The sequence below is a fragment of the Schistocerca americana genome, chromosome X (assembly GCF_021461395.2).
Source record: "Schistocerca americana isolate TAMUIC-IGC-003095 chromosome X, iqSchAmer2.1, whole genome shotgun sequence".
NCBI lineage: Eukaryota > Metazoa > Arthropoda > Insecta > Orthoptera > Acrididae > Schistocerca > Schistocerca americana.
In genome coordinates, this window is record NC_060130.1 from 684,648,993 (window position 1) to 684,671,544 (window position 22,552).

The 22,552-nt window shown below is 43.1% G+C and overlaps 1 protein-coding gene across 2 annotated transcripts in view; it reads right to left on the reverse strand.

The window, feature by feature from the left end:
• The window catches only part of LOC124554803 (plastin-2), a 217,602-nt gene that overhangs the window by 65,417 nt on the left and 129,633 nt on the right, over nt 1-22,552 (reverse strand). For both annotated transcript variants that reach the window (XM_047128456.1, XM_047128455.1), the window contains exon 7: nt 10,410-10,623. In XM_047128456.1, coding sequence (XP_046984412.1) covers nt 10,410-10,623 — 214 coding nt within the window. The remainder of the gene's footprint in view (nt 1-10,409; nt 10,624-22,552) is intronic.

Here is a 22,552-nt window from a genome sequence, read left to right on the forward strand (position 1 = left end):
AGAAAAAATGAAACAAAAAACCATGGAATTTGCACCAAGTAACTTACACTGAGCAATTTCTCAGTTGTTCACTAGTACATTTATTTTATGTTAAACAATATATACAGGTTTTCCTCTCAGTTGCTATTCTTGCCAATGAGGAAAACAATTACAGAAGTGTAACTTGAATCCACACTCATTGCTAGTTACCTAATTTCATAGGCATATATACCAATCACTTTTCACAATAAAATTTACTCCTGTAAAATAACAATTGATCAGTTTTGCACTTTCACACTCCTGCAAAATAGTACAGAAATATTGCAAAAAGTGTGACTCAGAATCACATGCACAGACAATTGACTAATTCCAATGCAGGCTTTGTGCCACTTGGCCACTGAACCAGTTAGAGATAGCTTTCCTCCTCATGTATGCCTCCAACTGACCTAAATCACTGACCTAGTTTTTTTAGTTATCTGGTTACAGGTAACGTATGTATGAGAACAATTTCCTTATTTTTAAGTGTGAGCGGTTACATGTAATCTGAAATGGATCCTGCTTTATTACCTTAGACCTAGATTAAAAAAAGAAACACACAGTGACCAAAACATTTCAACAGAACTTACTTTCCAATGGCCCTGCAATCAATGCGATGAATTGTGTCGACACCAGTGGTTCACATTGTCTGGCTGTTGACACTAAAGGTGCATTTTTGTGTGCAGAGCTTTTTTTTTTAAAAAAAAGGAGAAAGCAACTTGAAATAACATGTTCTCTGTAAAACAGTAGCCATACTGTCAGAACAATAAATACATGTCCACACACGCCCTTATCCACACACATGGTCCCGGTTGCACACATGACAACGACGACGAGGACGACGACATCCTGCTAGCCCTATCCTGATGAAAATGTCAGGGAACGTGACAAACAGGCCAATAAAATCCCCTTACTTAGACCCATTCACGTAAACAGTAATCAAACCAGGCTGGTCCACCTGGCGATGTAAAATCTCGTTAAATTTAATTTAAAAAAATAATCTGCAGTAGAATTCTTCCTGTCAGCAGTCAATTTGAAAAGTAACCTGGGCCCCTTTAGCTTCCAGGTGGCTCCCTTATTCCATCCCTGGCTCTGGACCTCAAAATGCCCCCACCTGCAGTAATTCACAGCTCTCCATCATATGGATCCTTAACGGCCTAGTTGCCTATGGACGGTGACTGAACAGCCATTGCAGTGGTGGCTATGCAACCAAGATAGAAGCTAGCAATTTCGGAATGGACAAAGCCTTGTAAGTTTCGCGTACCACAATGCAAAGATGTGAAATATACAGCAGATGCTCAGCAACCTCTGCACACAGGCTAGCAACTAGACTCGTGTAATAAGTCCAGGCCTTGCTGATAAATAAACCTGGCCTAGCACAAAGTCCCTATACAGTTTGTGCAGGCATGACCTGTTGGCTCTCAAGATCTACGACTGAGATATTTAAGAACGTTTACAGCCTTGAGAAATACCAGTTTTAGTTCATAAGGCATAGCAGCCACATTAGCTGCTCATCAAAGGTGAGGCCCAGATATTTCACCTTTTCCTTAGGAGTGAGAACAGCATCCCCAGTTTTTAAAATGGGTACTTTAAAAAAAAAGAGAGGGCACAATAAAAATCAATGCAAACAGTTTTCTCCAAAGAGAATTTAAAACCTGTGGTGTTTACCCATTCCTCCAACCACCTGATTGCCAAATGCAATTGCAGAGTAGCCGTTGCAAGGTTGGAGGATGCACAGAAGACTGAGAAATTATCCACAAACAAGAAACAGTACCAGACGTCATACTGCAGATTTAATACTGTTGATTGCAATGGCACATACCCTGACAATCTGAACATTCCCCTGACGGACTTCATTCTCCTGCTTAAAATAGACAGGCCACTCCCAACCTTGTATCTACAATACCTGACAGAGGAAGGACTGTATGAAAGTGGGTAGATATCCATTGAACCCCCCACTGATAATAGAACTAAAACAACATACACTGATCAGCCAGAACATTACGGCCACCAACCTACTATTGATACAAGCCTGTCCACATGATAGCAGGAATGACTGCTAGTCAGACAGATGCACAGTTCATGTAGTATCAATGAGTGTGCTGTCTGTGTGTAGAATGGGGAAGGTGCGCAATCTGAGTTTGACTGAGGTCAGATTATGATGGCAAAGAGCCTCAGCACAAGCATTTCGGAAACTGCAGGACTTGTCAGGTGCTTGATGAGAACTGTGGTGAGTGTCTTCAACATGTGGCAAAACCAAGATTAAATCATGTTCAGAAATCATGGGGTTGGGTGGCCACCTCTCATTACAGATGTCTGACATCGTAGGCAGGGCACACTGGTAAAACAGGACAAGTGGCAAGCTGTAGTGGAACTACGAGGGTTGTTTTTTAAGTAAGGGCCATTTTTATTTTTTTAAAAAGATACAAATACTTTTGTAAAAAAACTTATTTTCTGATTCTACACACTTTTACCTATTTTTCTACATAGTTGCCTTGTTTATTTAAGCACTTGTCATACCATACAACTAAGTTTTTAATTCCCTCTTCAAAATATTCGGCCACCTGCTCCGACAGCCAAGACTTCACGGCCGTTTTCACTTCATCATCGTCATTGAAGCGCTGCCCGCCAAGATGGTGTTTCAGGTACCGGAAAAGGTGAAAATCGCTAGGAGCAAGGTCGGGGCTGTATGGTGCATGGTCCAAAACTTCCCAGAAGAATCAATCAAATCCCGAGTCTTTTGAGAGGTGTGAGGCCTAGCGTTATCGTGCAGGAGCAAAACTCCTTTTGTCAGCATGCCGCGCCTTTTGTTTTGAACTGCTCTGCGGAGCTTCTTTAGAGTTGCACAGTAGGCACCTGAGTTGATTGTCATTCCTCGTGGCATAAAGTCCACTAGCAAAACACTGCGCCAGTCCCAGAACACAGTTGCCATAATCTTGTGCTTTGACAGCGTCTGTTTGGCTTTGACCTTGATGGGTGAGGTTGTGTGTCGCCATTCCATCGATTGTCGCTTGCTTTTGCGAGTGATATGGGATACCCGTGTTTCATCTCCAGTGACAATTTGACTCAACATGTCATCCCCTTCTTCCTCGTAACGAATCAAAAAGTCCAATGAAGTGGCAAATCTCTTCCCTTTGTGGTCCTCTGTGAGGAGTCTGGGTACCCACCGAGAACACAGTTTCTTAAAGTTTAGGTTTTCAGACACAATTTTGTACAAAACCAATCTTGAAACTTGAGGAAATTCCAAAGAAAGAGTGGAAATTGTGAATCTTCTGTCCTCACGAATCTGTTTCGACTGCAGCCACCAAATCATCAGTGATCACAGAGGGCCGGGCTGAGAGTTCTTTGTCATGGGCGTTTTGACGGCCATTTTTAAACTCTCTAACCCATTGACACACTTTACCTTCACTCATTGCATTCAAGCCATAAACTTCTGTTAACTGACAATGAATTTCTGCAGCTGATAGGCTTCTCGCGGCCAGGAAACGTATCACTGACCGTATCTCACACGCGGCGGGCAATTCAATAATCGTAAACATTATAAAGTAGCACAGCGATGCGTACACGTCAGCTACAGAGCTGCAACTTGCATCAGTGTGAACGGGAAGGATGCCAGCAAGTGGTGCGGTGGCTTGTTGCGGCGTCCACGGGAACTACGGGACTATACACGCGAACGGCCCTTACTTAAAAAACAACCCTCGTAATATCAAGTTTAATGCTGGGTGGAGTATAAGGGTGTGTGAACACAGTGAACCGAACACTCCTAACAATGGGCCTCCACAGCCGACGGACCCATGTGTGCACCAACCTGAACACCACATCAGCTCCTATTACTGAAAGGGGCATGTGACCATTGGCATGGGATGGTCTGAATCCATCGTCTTCCAGAGCAACAGTTCCTTGACATCTGTACTGCTGGGCAGTGACAAGTTGGTGGCAGCTCCATTATGCTCTTGGGAACATTCATGTGGGCATCCATGGGTCCAATGAAGCTCGTGCAAGGTACAATGATGGCCAATGAGTATCATACACCCCTTGATGATGATCATGTTTCCCGACAACAGTGGCATTTTTGAACAAGATAATGTGCCATGTCACAAGGCCAGGAGTGTGACTTAGTGGTTTGAGGAACACTGCGGTGAGTTCCAATTTATGTTCTGGCTCCCCAACTCACCAGATCTGAACCCAATCTAACATATCTGGGATGTGATTGAACATGGCATCGCAGCTCATCACCCCCTCCCCAGAATATACGGCAATTAGGTGACTTGTATGCAGATGTGGTGCCCACTCCCTCCAGTGACCTATTACTGCCTTACTGCTTCCATGCCATGATGTGTCACTACTGTTATCTGTACCAAAGGTGGACGTACTGGCTATTAAGTAGGTGGTCATAATGTTCTGCCTGATCAGTGTAGTATCCTAGGACTTTCCCAATTCAAAGAAGACATCAAACAAGGTGTTTCTTATTAAGAAAATTTTGCTGAATTACTGCTTCAAGCAGTCAGGTTACCGAATGTTGAGTGATACATCCTCAATGCACACTGGCAGCGACTTAGTAAGGACCTGGTTTCCAGAACCCACAATAGGCACCAGCTGACCATATGCTCCAATGTCTTTACACAGCTTATCAGACTAATGCTACAGTTAGTCAGATCCATTTTTAAAACTGGGATCAAAATAAATTCTTTCCACGAGTTGGGGAAGTCTCCTGTCATTAAATTTCAGTGGACAGCTGAAGGAGGACCACCTCCACCTCCAGGTCCAACTGTTTAAACATGCTTTATATTATCATGTCATGACTGGGTGTAGTATCATGAGCTACTGGCAATGCAGAATCCAAGCCCCACACAGAGAGACAGAGACTGGTTGTATCCCTCCATGCTGGTGGAACGGAAATCTTAGTCAAGCCTCTCCTGTGTTTCGAATAATGATGAAAGCTGGACCCTAGCTAGAACTGGCCATGGTGGTCTGAGATGATGGAGCCATTGTCTAAGCAATGATCCTCAGTGATGTTATGAGACACCCCTGCTCTCATGCAGCTGTTGTCAGCAGTCCTGATATCTGCATGGGGATCCTCCTGATGGTTTCCTATACTTCACTTGTGGTTGTTGACCTATTAATGGATTTCAGAAAATCTTACCAAGACCTCTGCTTACTCTATCAAATTATTCTCCCTTCCTTTGTGCACACCATCCACAAGGTTGCAAGTTTCGCATCTATAGGGCACTGATTGAATCTGCTTATAGCCACCCTCCCGACCCTGATCACAGAATGACACTCATTTTTCACTACGGAACAGGCTGCTGCCTAGGTGTTCCCACTGACTTTGGGATGGATGCATCTGTGGCATGGTGGATCATGGCTGTAACATTACCCATCCTATCCTGGATGCTGTCACATTGCTCAAAAACAGCCAACTGTAAAGCAACAAGTTAGCCTTTCTGAACAGCTATCTCTAATGCTTCCTTTCGGGACATGCTCCATCAGGCAGCACTGTGTGCACTGAAGCCCCCTAAAAGGAGAAAGGGATGGGGTAGTTCAACAAGAATGTGCATGATGACACCACTGCAATGGTCTTGTGGGATGGTATGTATGCAGAGCACACCGTGACAGCAACACGGGCCATTCTCCGAGCAGCGAAAGCTTGCTGTTTTGTGGTGAAGGGCAAGGGTCAGAAGTTGACTATGTCCATGATGAACACTGCTATCCCTCCTCCTGCCCTGTCACCGGTAAGGTCATCTTTTCTGTAGAGGTGACAGCCTCCAAGTACTGGTGCATCAGCCCATTTAAAATGTCTCTCTTTGAGAGAGTGGCAAGAAGATCCATCCTGTATAAGGAGTTCAAGTCCTACACAAGATTCCTGTACCCATTAGTATTCCACTTGATTATGAGAGCTATCTCAGCAGTGTGGTTTTCATTTACTCCTATCAACACCAGGGTGGTGAAGCACTTTTGGAAAGAGGGTGAGTGGAGGGTCTGTCCAGGTCCAGTGACAAGACACCAAAGTCCATAATGTTGTCATCAGCCAGATGTGCCGGAATGACATCTGATGGCACCCAGGACAGATTTTGACCTGAATGTTGCGACCATTTCCCTAGTCCCTTTCCCTTCAGAGATGATGGAGACTGGGGGTGTTCTACATCAACATCTACATTTATACTCCGCAAGCCACCCAACGGTGTGTGGCGGAGGGCACTTTACGTGCCACTGTCATTACCTCTCTTTCCTGTTCCAGTCGCGTATGGTTCGCGGGAAGAACGACTGTCTGAAAGCCTCCGTGCGCACTCTAATCTCTCTAATTTTACATTCGTGACCTCCTCGGGAGGTATAAGTAGGGGGAAGCAATATATTCGATACCTCATCCAGAAACGCACCCCCTCGAAACCTGGCGAGCAAGCTACACCGCGATGCAGAGCGCGTCTCTTGCAGAATCTGCCACTTGAGTTTATTAAACATCTCCATAACGCTATCACGGTTACCAAATAACCCTGTGACTAAACGCGCCGCTCTTCTATGGATCTTCTCTATCTCCTCCGTCAAACCGATCTGGTACGGATCCCACACTGATGAGCAATACTCAAGTATAGGTCAAACTAGTGTTTTGTAAGCCACCTCCTTTGTTGATGGACTACATTTTCTAAGCACTCTCCCAATGAATCTCAACCTGGTACCCGCCTTACCAAAAATTAATTTTATATGATCATTCCACTTCAAATCGTTCCGCACGCATACTCCCAGATATTTTACAGAAGTAACTGCTACCAGTGTTTGTTCCGCTATCATATAATCATACAATAAAGGATCCTTCTTTCTATGTATTCCCAATACATCACATTTGTCTATGTTAAGGGACAGTTGCCACTCCCTGCACCAAGTGCCTATCTGCTGCAGATCTTCCTGCATTTCTCTACAATTTTCTAATGCTGCAACTTCTCTGTATACTACAGCATCATCCGCGAAAAGCCGCATGGGACTTCCGACACTATCTACTAGGTCATTTATATATATTGTGAAAAGCAATGGTCTCATAACACTCCCCTGTGGCACGCCAGAGGTTACTTTAACGTCTGTAGACGTCTCTCCATTGATAACAACATGCTGTGTTCTGTTTGCTAAAAACTCTTCAATCCAGCCACACAGCTGGTCTGATAGGCACTCTGCTGCTTTTGGCGTACCCTCTCAATGCTCACTGCAAAAAATGTTGCTAGCATCTTCTGTCTAAGCTGCCTGGATAGCTATGTCTTTACTCACTTTGCTTTGACATGTACAGGAGCAAGTACAGGTGCTGGTGGTGGATAACTGTACACTGGACAGCATTTGCATTGAGGCATCTAACTTGGGGACAGGTTTCTGCAACACGGAATCATATGAAGTGGCAACAACGGGTTTTTGTCATCTTATATTCTCTTCCAACTTCTGTGCAGGGTATAGCTTGTTCACTTATTTCCTAAATTTTGCATTTTGCAGCAAGAACAAGGCATTCTCAGCTACAGACTGGGTGCAGAACAGTTTATGCGGAGTTATGGAAACAGGTATTCAGTCTCAGCTTTATGGGGTGTCCTTCCACACTTCCCACAGATCACTTCACCTCCACAATCCAGCATCACACTGCCACAATGCTGAAATTTGTAGCACTGCATACGGTTAAGTATGTAATGCCTTACTATCGGAGGAACCCTGCCAAGACATGTTCAGGTAGTGTTGGAGAACTGAAGGTCACGAAGGCGGTGGTCTTCTCAATTTCTGCATTATCCCTTTGCATCCTCTGCTCCACATCCACTAACCCTCTGCAATGTCCATTCTGGTTCAAGTTCTGCAGTGTTGATGTCCATAATATCATGGCACATAACCATACCCTTGTTTGAGTTGAGGGAGTTTTGTAACTCAATAGTTATGACACAGTAACCCAATTTTTGTGACTTCATGGGTAGTTTCATCTGCTTTGCCCTTTTTGTCTCAAATAATAAGGAATGATTTCGTAACTGCTTAATAGACTAAGGTACAAGCAAGCAATTCTAAGTCTTCATGGATACAGACAGGGAGACACTGAAAGACACCCTATCTCCCCTTGATCACTACAAACACATTTGAATTTGACTCCAAGAGCCCCGTTACTAAACACGATTTAATTATCAGGAGGCCCAGCCTCCCTAATTGTCTTGGATGAGTGGATGTGAGTACTCCCAAGCAGCAGACCCATCACACTTGGAGTTGCTAAGTCCGAGTTTGAGGGTTTCATGTTGGTCCCACAAGCAGCTCCACTCAGGATCCACTCAAGAGTCCCACTGCCTGAGTAAGTTAATAAAAATAAGGTGCCGTAGTTTCCCTAGAGGTTGCCCACTAATGACTGTTTCATCTCAACAACCATGCATCTCATTGGCAAGCAGCTACCCTCAAGATTGAGAGGGTTTTCTTCAGAGGTTTTTACTATCCTTGGGATCTCAGTGGTCAAACAAAAATCTCCATACCCTGTGGCACACAACGTTCCACTGCTGTGCCATACAGTGGTGGCTGAAACATGCCCCAGAGTTTACAGTGAAAGAGGAATGGTGGTACTCATCAGTCCCCAGCTCAGGAACCCCAGGGTCTCCAATCCTGTATCCAAAAAACAAATGCTGAGCCCCTGAGGGTGGTTGCACACAGTTGTTGAGCAGCTTCGAATGGGCACCCCCCAGTAAACACTGAATACCACCCAGGAATCTAATACTGCTATGAACTTCCAACCATCTTGGGTCATTTTGCTATAAAACACCTACTTACAAGATCTGTCTCTCACATCTACTCTTATCGCAACCCTGTCAGTGACATTTCTTACCTCATGAAAGTCATGTTACACTACATACCAACTTCAATGTACAGCATCTAATGAGTGTAGATCCAAACCAATGATTACTACCTAGCTGTCGGAAGGCCAACTCGGCTACAGAGCAGGCTTCATAACATAATGTAATTGAATTAACTGATGCTTCACAATCCACAGTATTTATATTCTCCACTCTCCCCAACACACGGTTTTCTAAATTGCGCAACAGTTAAGCAACCAACTCTGATGTGGAGTTAATCAATCCTAGTAGCTGGTGAGTGGTGGTATGCTAGCCTCTCAGCAGTCCAGGAACAGATGCATTCAATGTGTGAAAGATCAGGAGTACATGATTGACAGGCCAACAGTACCTCCCTCTATATTGAGACAGTTTAGGACACCATGGGCAACACACGTTGTTGCATTCTACTGTTGGAAGATAACTTCACAGTGACATCAAAGATAGGGCACAAGTACAGATATACCTTAATGCATCATAAATTTAATGACTGCTGTCCAAAGGTGATGATATGCACCCAATGGAACCTCATACCATTACAACGCATGTTTGTCCTGCATGACAATGACAAATGCATCCATACATGAATACATCCATAGTAATATACACAAAATTGGGACTCATCTGGAAAGATGAAATGTTGTCATTCCTGTGCCCAATGTTGTATTCAGTAGTACCAATGTGAGCATACCTCTCTGCTGCTTCATGAAGGGAAGGCACATCAATGGCTGCCGTGTTAACCGTGGTGTTTCAATAGTCATGCAGTCCACGTGGATACTTGCCTTTCTGCAAACAAGCCCATTACCTAGTTCAAGGTACATGACATGGCTGTACTGTCATCCACAGTCAAATGAACAAAAGAGTCACTATCCTGCCGCTGTAAAATTTCAACATGAGCTGGTAGGATCTTCCCTTCTTACATGAAGGCATGACGACATGATCTCGCAAGGAAACAAAATTGCACATTTATTTCTGAATGAGATACTCATCGCATAATTTTTCCTTATATACAGAATGTAGATGTCTTTACTCCTATGTACTCTGTATGGCTGCACTGAACCACTGATCTGGATATCTGAGCATGTCGCACACCTCTCATGCCAATTTGACATTGGTTATGTGCCACCTTCTTGGTATTGCAGTTTCAGTGACCAGCAGTACACATCATTTTTTCCAATGTTAGAAGCAGCACCTTCCCATGTGTGCCCCAGTGTTACGGGCAAGGGGGCGCACGGGCACAGATGCGTAAGGATCCACACAGCCACCTCCACACACATGCATCACATTGTAAGAAGGAATCGAAGCATGCTGCACTTCCTGATTATTAGCAAACCTGCATGGCCATTAGGCAAACACAGAGTAGAATATTTTTTCTACAAAGTATCACTACTTTTGCGAATTCAACAGTAAATGTTTAACCTCAAGGTTTAATCTATTGCTCATTGTCATTTTCCTCAAGCTTTTAGTTAAACAACTCTTAATCTCTATTGTATCAGCAATTCTCCAATTAATCTTTTGGGAGCTGAAAAGTCAGAAGTCTTTCATAACTTCATATGACTCAAAAATACTTACTTTTCTCTTCCCTGGTTTCTTCAATATTCTCTAATCCTTCAATTTCACCTTCAGGGCGATCAAGACCGGGATGGTTATTGAACAAGTTGGCAACAAATGCAAGGTTAAGTTTGTAAATTCCATTAGTCACATCACTCGGTGTGACAAAACTACGACAACCCAGTTTCCCAGCTTGCTGGAGCATTATTTCTGCACGTCGCAGAAGATCTGGCTCCTGTAACAAAAATCAATTCAATTACATTCAATGTAGCCACCCCCTTAAAATTACATACTGATCACTTGGGAGAAATGTAGATAATGCAGCTCTCATAACAGGTGTTCATGTGGCCCTCTACTGGTGATTTAAGTCATGGCAGGGAAGTAGGTGTGTGTGTGTGTGTGTGTGTGTGTGTGTGTGTGTGTGTGTGTGTGTGCGCGCGCGTGCGTGTGTGTGCGCACCAGTTTATTTTATGGAATCACCACAGCAAGACATTCCACATGGAGACATGACACAATGGCAGAAATGAGCTGTTGTGTTTGGATATTCCCATGACCATAACACAAATGAAGCTTCACAATTTATTGGTGAATGAATGTGGGCATGGGAATGGGCATGGACATGGGCATATAATGTTCCACACAGCCACCTCCCCACATATGCATCACATTCTTTGCAGATTCTTTATAACATGGTTTGAGAAGAGTGGCCATAAAAATATCCTACCCAACACGGATCAGAGACAAGTGTCATATTTTATCAATGAAAGTTGGTTTCAACCTTACCATAAATGGCAGTGTCAGTGAATGTAGATCCATCTCATCCAGTTTCCAAGTGAACACCGTGAAAGTAACCCCATGCAATAGGCATTTGGAGTATGGTACCTCGCAACATGTCATCGCCCACACCAACATATACATCGGCATGTTTTCAATGAGCAAAGCAATGCCAACTGGACAGCAGCTGAATGAGCCATTTAATGTTGCCTGAAGAGTCACAATTTGTCCCTTTTTCATTCAATCATGGGGTCACGTGAGCTAACAGCCCAATGACCCATCTAACTTGCAATGTGTTTAGGTTCAAGTTTAAGCTACAGATAATTCTGCGACTGCGATGTTTTTCATAGCATTACTTTGGCCCAAACCCTCAGGTTACTACTAACATGAACCAGGATGTTTATTTCAAGATTCCCAGTGACTGAGTGTTGCCCCCTCTTCTAAATCTTCATGAATGGTACAATGTAACAGCTCTAGTCTGTGAAGGTAACAATAGCCATGTTCACAGTGCAACAAGCATAAAATTTGCTGTTTGACGAACATCTGGGCACTACATCACAGCTTAACTGACCTACTACATCACCTAATCTTCATTCGACAGAAAATGTCTGGGATTATTTGAAATAGTGGGTGAAATGTTACAGTCAATATCCTCTGACCTTCGACTTTCTGCAGCACAATAACTGATCCATTAAATTACAGGAGTGCAGTCACATAAACAACTATTACTACTATTAATATTTCACCCATATATCCTTCAGCCATCTTCAAGGTGAGCTAACAGACAAGCTATTGTTTTAAACCACAGATATTCAAGAGCCAGAGACATTGATCAGTGGCACAGAATGTGTGTGTCTACATGGTCAAGCCATGCTGAAGTACTGAGGTACCATTATTAGCTGCACTGCAGCAACATCTTTCTGAATTTATTAATGATAACACCAGACTTCATGATTTGTCCAGTTTCAAACTGGTGTATCTATCAAATTCTTCACCAAATAAATTCCAGCTGCTTCTTATACAACTAAGTGACCAGTGTCGATGCAGTGCTCTGCCACAGCTGATTTATTGGGCTGTTACGAGTTGAGTGTACCTATGGCGTTCCATGCAAGTTTCATGGACGGTGAGAGTCTTCTTCCTGATGTACGGAAAGCTAGACTCGCAGAATATTCTGCAAACCCCAGCCTTGTGGAGCGTCAAGTCATCTTTAACAGAACTCCAAAGTGCTGCTGTCTTCAGTGGAGGATGAAAAATCACTAACTTCGTGAGGATACAAACTATTTTGATGGTGGGTTTCCCCCCCACAAACAGCACGAAAACCATAACTCTGTCTTCTTCCTCAGTCTTCTTGTCATTCACCCTCATGTCCACCGTAGGTTTTATTCATAGTGCCTTATGTACCAGTTGAGGAGAATACCCATTTGCTTCAGAAATGTCCTGTCAGTGCAAGAGCTCATCCTGTAGACCGTTCTTGTAAGCAAAGCTATGTGAACCAAGGTTCTGACGCCAATCATCATCTGGGAAGGGTGGTGACAGCTAGTTGATGGACGCAAGTCGGTAGGCATTGGCTTCTGATAAACTGCATGCCCCATGGTGTCATCTCTGATGAATCAAAACGTCCAAAAATGGGAGGCATCAGTACTTCTTGATTTCCATCGTATTTTGGATTTTTCCACGGGTAGAATTTAAAACATATGTTTTTCATACTAGGTGTATTGTGTTACCACCTACTGCCAGGTACTCCATATCAGCGACCTCAGTAGTCATTAGACATCGTGAGAGAGCAGAATGAGGCGCTCCGCAGAATTCACCGACTTAAAACGTGGTCAGGTGATTGAGCGTCACTTGTGTCGTACATCTGTATGCGAGATTTCCACACTTTTAAACATCCCTAGGTCCACTGTTTCAGATGTGATAGTGAAGTGGAAACATGAAGGGACACGTACAGCACAAAAGCGTACAGGCCGGCCTCGTCTGTTGACTGATAGCAACCACAGACAGCTGAAGAGGGTCGTAATGTGTGAAAGGCAGACATCTATCCAGACAATTGCACAGGAATTCCAAACTGCATCAGGAACAACTGCAAGTACTATGACAGTTAGGCGGGAGGTGATTTCGTGGTCGAGTGGCTGCTCATGAGCCACACATCACGCCGGTAAATGTTTCTATTGCACAATTGAACAATGGAAAAATGTTGTGTGGAGTGATGAATCACAGTGCACAATGTGGCGATCCGATGGCAGGGTGTGGGTACGGCAAATGCCCGGTGAACGTCATCTGCCAGTGTGTGTAGTGCTAACAGCAAAATTCGGAGGTGGTGGTGTTATGGTGTGGTAGTGTTTTCATGGATGGGGCTTGCACCCCTTGTTGTGTTGTGTGATACTATCACAGCACAGGCCTACACTGATGTTTTAAGCACCCTCTTGCTTCCCACCATTGAAGAGCAATTCAGGGATGGAAATTGCATCTTTTAACACGATCAAGCACCTGTTCAGAATGCATGGCCTGTGGCGGAGTGGTTACACGACAATAATATCGGTGTAATGGACTGGCCTACACAGAGTCCTCACCTGAATCCTATAGAACACCTTTGCGATGTTTTGGAACACAGACTTCATGCCAGGCCTCACCGACCACCATCAATACCTCTCCTCAGTGCAGCACTCCCTGAAGAATGGGCTGCAATTCCCCAAGAAACCTTCCAGCACCTGATTAAATGTATGCCTGCAAGAGTAGAAGCTGCCATCAAGGCTATGGATGGGCCAATACCACATCGAATTGCAACATTACCGATGGAGAGAACCACATACTTTTAAGTCATTTTCATCCAGGTGTCCAGATACTTTTGATCACATAGTGTACATATTGTACTGTGAATAAAACCTGTGTACGTAAGGAATGAGGAAGACAGACAGACTTGCCTTCAAAAATAGGTTGAATCCTCACCAAGCACAAAGTTTAAGTGATTTTTTCAGCTCCACTGAAGACACCAGCACTTTTGAGTTCTGTCAAATGCAATTTGATGCTCCATATGGCTGGGCTCTACAGGATCCTTTGAGAATGTAGCCTTTGTACATCAGGCAGATGACTCTTACAGTCCATGGAACATATACATACCACTATCGACACACCCATCTTTTACAGCCCAACAAATTAGCAGTGGCAGAGCACGGCATTGACTGACACATGTGGTATAAAAATGTCTAAATTCTAATATCAGCTATATCTTTTTGGGACCCTGTTGTGAAAGAAGTGAAGGAAATTCATTTGGCAAAGAATATAACAGAGATAGTGGTTTCAACCTGGGAAAATCATGGAATCTGACACTTTCTTTAACAGACTCACAAAGACATTGCTACAGTGTAGCTAATAATGATTCATCAATATCCCACCATGGATTAACCTATAGCCATAGAGTCCATTTATGCACACTATCTGCCACCAACCAACATCTCTAGCACTTTTGGATCTGTGGTTTAAAACAGCAGAATGAGTAGCACGCAACTGCTGTAGAGTTAAAAAGTCATTCAAGATATAACCTGACAACAGCCAAATCCCAGTGGCAACTTATTCCAGTGAGAAGACATCAGCAAGTGGCTTAAAATTTATCCAAAATCCATTGTCGACAAAGGGTACACTACTAATGTCAGAATTTATTGGAATAGGATAGGAGGATAGGAAGAGGGGGAACAGTCACAGTGAGGGAATGTACAGTGTGAGCTGGTGTGGGAGGGGGGGGGGGGGGGCTGACATGACAGGGAAGGGAGAGGTGGGTGCTGAGGTGAGAGGCTGAAGAGGATGGCAACACGCATGTGCATGCACAGGTACAGGTACAGGCACCAGGCTGAAGGGGGGCGGAGGCACAGATGCAATAGGGGATAGACGGGTGGGGGGAGAGGAGGAAGGGGGGGGGGGGGGGCTGCGGAGGTGACAGGCCGACCAGGGTTGGGCCAGTGGGTTGAGAGGGAGAGGCACAGTGGTGAAGGGCTAACTGGGGGAGATGAAGTTAGGGCGGGCAGGCAGCATACAGAGATGACTGCCTGATGGGAGGCCACGGAGGTGACAGCTGATGAGGAGAGGGGTAATGAGGTGACGGACAAGGATGAGGTGAATTGCAAGTGGGAGAGGAAGAGATGTGACACACACATACGTGGGTGAAGCCGTGGGAGGGGACATGGCTAGGATCTTAGATACACAGCTAAAACTTCAATACACAATTTTTTAATAATAGCATTAGTGTTGTACGATACTGATGGTGATTCAACTGCTCTTACTGCTGTCGTTTTATGCAACCTGCAGTGTTGTAGTTTGCCTTCATAAACCACATGCAAGATTTTCATATTTTCTTGCTTGCTACACGCAAACTGTTAGTCCTACAACAAAAATGATCACGACCTTTTTGTATGAAATTTAATGTACTTAATTGTACATTAGGCTTGAGGCCATAGTTTGAGTTATTCAAGAAAAATGTACAAAATTACCTTCAAACTCACCCTATTCTCACACTCAGCCCCCATCTGTCAGGGTTTCTAGTATGTTGTTCATGGCACTCCCTTCTACTACTGTACAAATATTAGTGACTGCATGAATTACTTCCCTCATTCAACATTTTTTTGTCTTCGTTAATTCACCTTATTATGACACTCGCCCAGTTTTGCACTTACATATTGTAAAATTGAAGTTTGTGTAAATTTTACATAACAGTTTTGTGAATTTTAACACCATAAAAAACAATTACTTCGTCGTATTTGTCAGGCCTTCTGACTACCAAAGTACTGTGCTTGTAAGTGTCAAGTCTGCATCAAATTGTCAACGGATAATTAGTTGTTGCGTAACTTTTCAGAAGTTGTTTTTCAATCATTATCCTCATGTGCACATTTAAATTATTAATGCTGACAAAGTAGCTGACTATGCTGGTGGTGTAACAGTCCAATTGAGAGACAGAGAAAGGTCTAATATAGGGAATAGTTCATGTAGTCACAAATTTTTGTAAAATAGGAGGAGGGAATGCCACGAACAACATACTAAGAAATCCTGACTGGTGATTAGATTAGATTAGATTAATACTAGTTCCATAGATCATGAATACGATATTTCGTAATGATGTGGAACGAGTCGAATTTTCCAATACATGAGGTTTGAGTGTGGGGTGGAGTTGTGTTTAAAGGTAACTTTTGTAGGTTTTTCTTGAAAAACTAAAACTGTAGTCTCCAGAGAAAATACATCCCAGTACAAAATTTAGCTACATTAAATTTCCTACAAAACTTCCTGCTCATTTTTTTTCTGTAGAACCACCAGTTTGCACATAGCAAATGAAAGAATACAAAAATCTCATTTGTGATTTACGAAGGTCAGCAAATAACACCGCAGGTTTAATAAAATGACAGCTGCAGGGGCAGGTGAATCACCCTGTATAAACAGCATTACATTTTTGTAACTGTATTAACATGTTCCACAAGGTCCTGAGGTGCAGGCAGATTATGTAAGTACCTCACCATGGTATTTTGGTAGACAACCATTCAACCATCTTCAGGTGATGGCTGAAGGTGGCTAAACAGTTACCAGAAATACCATGGCAATATGTCAACATCATCCTGCTTCAATCTCGAAAACTCATGGTACACTCATTACACAGAAGAAAACTTCAAGAACTGTATAAAAGCATGTCGAGGTCGTACTTGTGGTTCACAGTATTAACAGGCTTCCTTTCAGCCTTCCTCTTTTCATACCAGAATGGAGTTGTCCACATCTGACTGTCAGCTCTCACTCCAAATGCTTGTTATTTCATATTTCATCCTTGGGAAATGAAGCTAGTAATAGAATACTGTGGGTGATTCAGCTGGAATTAGATGAGCTGACAAATCTCATTCCAGGTTTGGGAAAGACAGAGATGATCACTTCTTACAGGTTTTTCAAGTTTTCTCACTCTATCCATCCATCACAGCACATTGGTATGTTCCACAAGAGAGATTAATGCAATTACAGAATTTTTGGATAACAAGCCACTTGTCTTTAATAAAAGTATCAAACAATTTTCTGATGTGAATGACCCAGCGAGCTCATTATCAGCTGGAGGCAAATGGCCAACAGTAATATGGTTGCAAAGCCCCAAGCAGTGGAGGAGGCACTGCCAGTAACTACTGAGTGCACTGACAGCAGCTGGCTGCAAATCTTGCCTCATGTCAGCATGACTGACACCTGAAATCGGGGTTCAGTTGTCATCCTCTGTTACTGCAGATAGCTAGATGAAATGGTGAAGACAACTAGCCTCACATGCTGTGGGCTACTAGGATACTGGTAGCAATGTGTATGGTAAGCACACGTGAGGTGTTTTTAATGGAAACTCCTCTACAAGCCTGATAAGGCGCAAATTTATTTTGGACATGAGACATCAATTATGGAGAGTATTAATGACATTGCAGGTCAGAAAGTAAGTTAGTGTAGTGGTAGTAGTTAACTATACCAGCATTCATGAAAAAATTCCAGAAATAGTCTCACTTATAAATGGCAATAATGTGCACGTAGAACTGAAGTTGAAAGCTGTATGAAATTTCAAGTGAAGAGAAATAAAATTTTAAATTCAGATTGGAATGTCTATTTCAAAGACAGGCAGTATGGCAGTGATGGTGGTGTGTTTATAGCTGTAAATAATGCAATAATATCTTAAAAGGGTAGTACAGATTCTGGATTCAATACAATTTGGGTTTAGTAAGTGTGAAAGGTGGTTAAAATGTGGTAATTAGAATCTTTTTACGAGGCTCCCATCTCAAGAACTATACAGTGGAAAAATTTGAGAAAGTATTATATAAATTTTCTGATAATGTTATAGGGTTGGGAGGGGGTAGGGGGATTCAGTTTACGACCTATAGACTGCGAGACTAATATGACGTATGTGGATGGTAGTACAGCGATTACTGCTGTATTGTTCTAAAATGCCTTATCTCAGCACTAACTTCAGGACTTAGAGGATTGGCTCATGAGGGTAATATAATATCTCACTGTTACAAACACCCTTGGACTGTCATACTAGACAGAGTGCAAGCAATGTTACATGTTTACCTTTGTCGAGAAATGGCCCTGTCTAGACAGTTTACTGTTTGTATGCAGTATCAGCTCTCCATACTTCTACTAAGCGGTTGGCAGAATGTTTATGAGCAGTGTTATAGGATATTGTCCTTAACATTACATACAACAACCAGACCGCCTACATCTAAACTTCAGCACAACCTGGTGAGGATTTAGAATAAGTTTGTTATCAGAGCTATTTCCCTACTTTATTCTTTAAAATGCTGTAGCTTCAGCCTAATTTCCTGTTTTGTTAACTGCAAGCAACCTGAAGATTTTCAAAGAAAAGAGATTGCTTGCATAACACAATAAATGTAAAAAAAATACACCAGCAGTGGCATTCATTAATCATGAACACTTAAATTGTTGAACTGTTAAGACTGGAGCCGGGATCACGTTACCAGGACGTTGAGCGAAGAGAGGGGTTGAGTGATCCCGTAAAGCACTGGGGCACTAATGAAATATCACTCAATTAACAATCATTTATTAGTGAGAATTTTATGTCACGCCGTTTTCTTCCCAGCACTGCTTAGCAGCGACCACGCTGCTTATAAGCCAAGGTGACACATCAGTGCCCCACGATGGACTTGCTGAGCACAGATCCTTGCACTGCCTGTGGCCAGCACTACGGTCTTGTCAGAGGAGGGTGCAGCAGCCGTGCGTGCCTGCAGTTTGGTGTGGCTGTGGCACGTCAGCGCTCTCCAAGAGCGAAGTTACACTTAGGCTGAGCCCAGGAAGTATGCATACCACTTTCATCAGTTGTCAAGATGGTGTGTAGACTGAAGACCCAGCAGTAACATTAACATCCTGTGTAGCAGTTCCAGTACACAGGCAGTGTCGCGGTACTTTTACTGCCTCAGTAGTGGTGACACAGGTGCCCTGCAGCTAAGCTGAACAGTCTGCAGGTAAGCAGACTGGGTTTTCATCCATGAAGACTGGCCTAGCCTCCATTCCGAGTCAGTGACCACTGTGTCAGGCAGGACTGCGAGATGCAGACCAGTCCCCTCTACAGTCAGACAGCTGGGGACTTGCAGCTATGGACTTCAAGTTAGCGGCAGCTTCTAGACACTTTTACCATAGCATCCTGCACCTTAATAGAGCTGGTATCTGTAACGCACATGGAAAGGATTAACTATCACAATGAGCTTGAGGAGGGTAGAGGTTTTATAGGTGGTGATAAACTCATATGTAACTTCAGACATGTGATGAAGGACACTATACAGCACGAAGTAGCACTTTCATAACATTTCCAATAGTGCTACTTTCCACACAAGCATAAAAATCCCAACCAAGTTTCCTGGGATATATCTCAGAGGTCAGTGCTCGGCACTGTAGTGCACTCTATCCTCCTGGGTGTTCAGGGTCTGTATCAATCCAGCTGTCTTGCTTCTTTGGTCCTGTTGATGAAATGTTTCACGTAGTCATCCCAAGCATTGTGCAGTTGAAACTATCATTTTCGACTAGTGGCCATGGAGCAGAAAGAACGGCGTGAAGCCTTTAGTATCTTGCTTCACTGTGTTATACGTGAACATCATGATGTTATATCATGCCCCAAACCCTTTTATTTGACATCAACATATATCAAGAGCATATCTGCCAGCATTTTATTAAAGCATTCTATGAGGCCACTTGTATGTGAATGGTAGGCATCACCTGCGGGTGATGTCGCAATATGAAATTAACTCTGATACTAGTCTACACTGGAAAATTTTTCCATGGTCAGAGATGATCACACATGGTGCTCCATGATTCAAAATGACACCTCCTACAACGAACTTTGCAATTTCTGGAGATGCAGCAGTCAGCACAGCTTTAGTGACAGCATAGCAGTTGAGGTAGTCAGTGCAGACTATTGCTCACTGATTCCCGTTAGTCAACTTTAGGAATCTCCAAGAGTTCTATTCCAATTCAGTGGAATTGTACTACTACAGGCGGCATTAATACAAGACGCCCTGGAGATAATTGCAGCATATGATTCTGTCATTGACATTCCTTACAGTGGCTCAATGTCAAACAGATCCATAGACATCTGGCCAATTATACCTGTGTCTGATTACATCTAGAATCTTCAGGAATCTTAGGTGAACAAGTGTTGGGACTGTCATGAAAAACTTCAGGATAGCTGGCCGTAGTTTAGGCAGGATGATGACCAACCCTTTCTGCCCCACTGGGTCATAGTTACTCCTATATAATGCTCCATTACTAAAATGTCCTTTTGTCAGTTCCTCCTCCTTCACGGCTTGTATGCTTTTCAGCAGTGCTGGATCCCCCGCTGATTCAGTAGCAATGTCTTAATGTAGCAATGACTGTCTTCTGCCATACAATTCCTTGAAAGGCAGCCAGGGCCTTGTGCTTGCATCCACTTTTGGATACCACTGTGATTTACTTCTAAAGCCTCAGTGCTCATTTCACCATGGATTCGCCAGGCTAACCAGCCAGCACAAGGGTAAATTATTTTGCAAATAACTATGGCTCGAAAAATCAACAGCAAGGCACTCTTTCTCAGTTGTAGAGCAGTTCCTAATGGAAATCATAGTCGTCTGGAAGCATAAGCTATCACCTTTTCAGCACCTTCCTGTATTTGCACCAGAACTGGCCCTATTCCAAAACCACTAGCGTCTGTGTGAATTTCTACCTTGACATTCTCATCATACAATGTTAGACTGGGAAAGACTTTCATGCCTCCTTATGACAAAGGAAGATCTTTCTTGCACTTCTTTCCACGAAAATTTGGGATTTCCCTACAGTAGTTCCTGTAAGGGATTTGCCTTGGAACAGAAGTCCTGTACAAATTGCCAGTACTATGAGGGCTGTTCAAAAAATTCTGGAACTTTGTCCACGAAGTCTTCTCCGCTTACCTTTCACCTACTGTGCATGGTCTCCTTCCAAAGACTCTCCTCCACAATTGATACACCGCTCTGAATGCCGTTTCCATTTGTGGAAGCTGTCTTAGTACACTTCTTGTTAGATCGCAGGAAGTGCCGTCTGTGAAATTTCTTTAATTTTTTTTTTTTTTTTTTTAATTTCATCTATCATTGCAAATTTTCATCCCTTCAATGGGTTTTCAACTTTGGAAATAAAGCCCACAGGGGTCAGGTCTGGAGAGTACGAAGGATGAGAGAGCACAGTGATTTCATTGTTTTGGTCAATAGTCATGCATCAAGAGCGATGAATGTGCGGGCGCGTTATCATGATGCAGTAGCCAAGAATTGCCTCACCCTATTTCAGGCCATTTCCTTCTCACATTTTCTCACAAGAATCACAATACGTCCCAATAGTACTATTGATTAACCTTTTGTCCCTGTAGCATGAATTCACAATGAACTAATCATTCAAAGTCAAAGGAAACTACCAGAATGACTGACATTTGACCTGACCTGACAAGCTTTTTTGTTCTTGGAGAACCTTTTCCAAGCCACTGTGAAGATTGAACCTTGGTCTCAACATCATAACCGTAGACCCATGTCTCATCACCAAATGTGTTTCTCTCAATGAAAATCTCTTTCTCATTTGCGCGATCCAAAAGTTCTTAACAGATTTGATGCAAAGGTCTCTCCCTCATCTTGAATTGTAAGCACTAAGACAAACTTGGCGGCAACATGATGCATTCCAAGATGCAGTGTTAAGGTTTCACGACATCATCCAAGTGAGATGTTGCAATTTTTTTTCTTCTCAATCTCTCACTCAGTCTTCGATTGGCATGCACAATTTCGTTGACGTTCCTGACATGAAGGTTGTCAGTAGACATCGCCAAAAGACATAACCCTGAACTCTGAGGCCATCAGGAGGTATGAAGGCAATATTTTCCCAGTTAGTCTCATAACCTCAATTTGCCAACAGTCTGCCTGCATTCCCAAAGTTGAGAAACAGTTCTGTTCTTTCAAGTAGTCTAGGATGTCATCAATCCACAGCAATGAATAGACTTTTTTGTGATTTTGTTGAATCATCAGCTGTTGACGCAGAAACACCATGCACTGTGTGATTTTGTTGAATCGTCAGCTGTTGACGCAGAAACACCATGCACTGTCCTCCTTCACAATGACCACAGGAGATGATCAAGAACACTTACACTCCGCAAGCCACATTACGATGTGTGGCGGAAGAAACTTTGTATAACACCTTCATTTCCCCCTTTCCCTTTTTAGTTGCAAATGGTGCCTGGGAAGGACAACTGTTGGTAAGCTACTGTAAGGCCTCAGATATCTCTAATTCTACCTTCATGATCTTCTCACGGAATATATGTTGTGGAAGCAATACCTTGGGTGAATCTTTTCGGAATCTGTGCTCTTGGAATTAAACAGTAATCACCGTGATACAAAATGTAA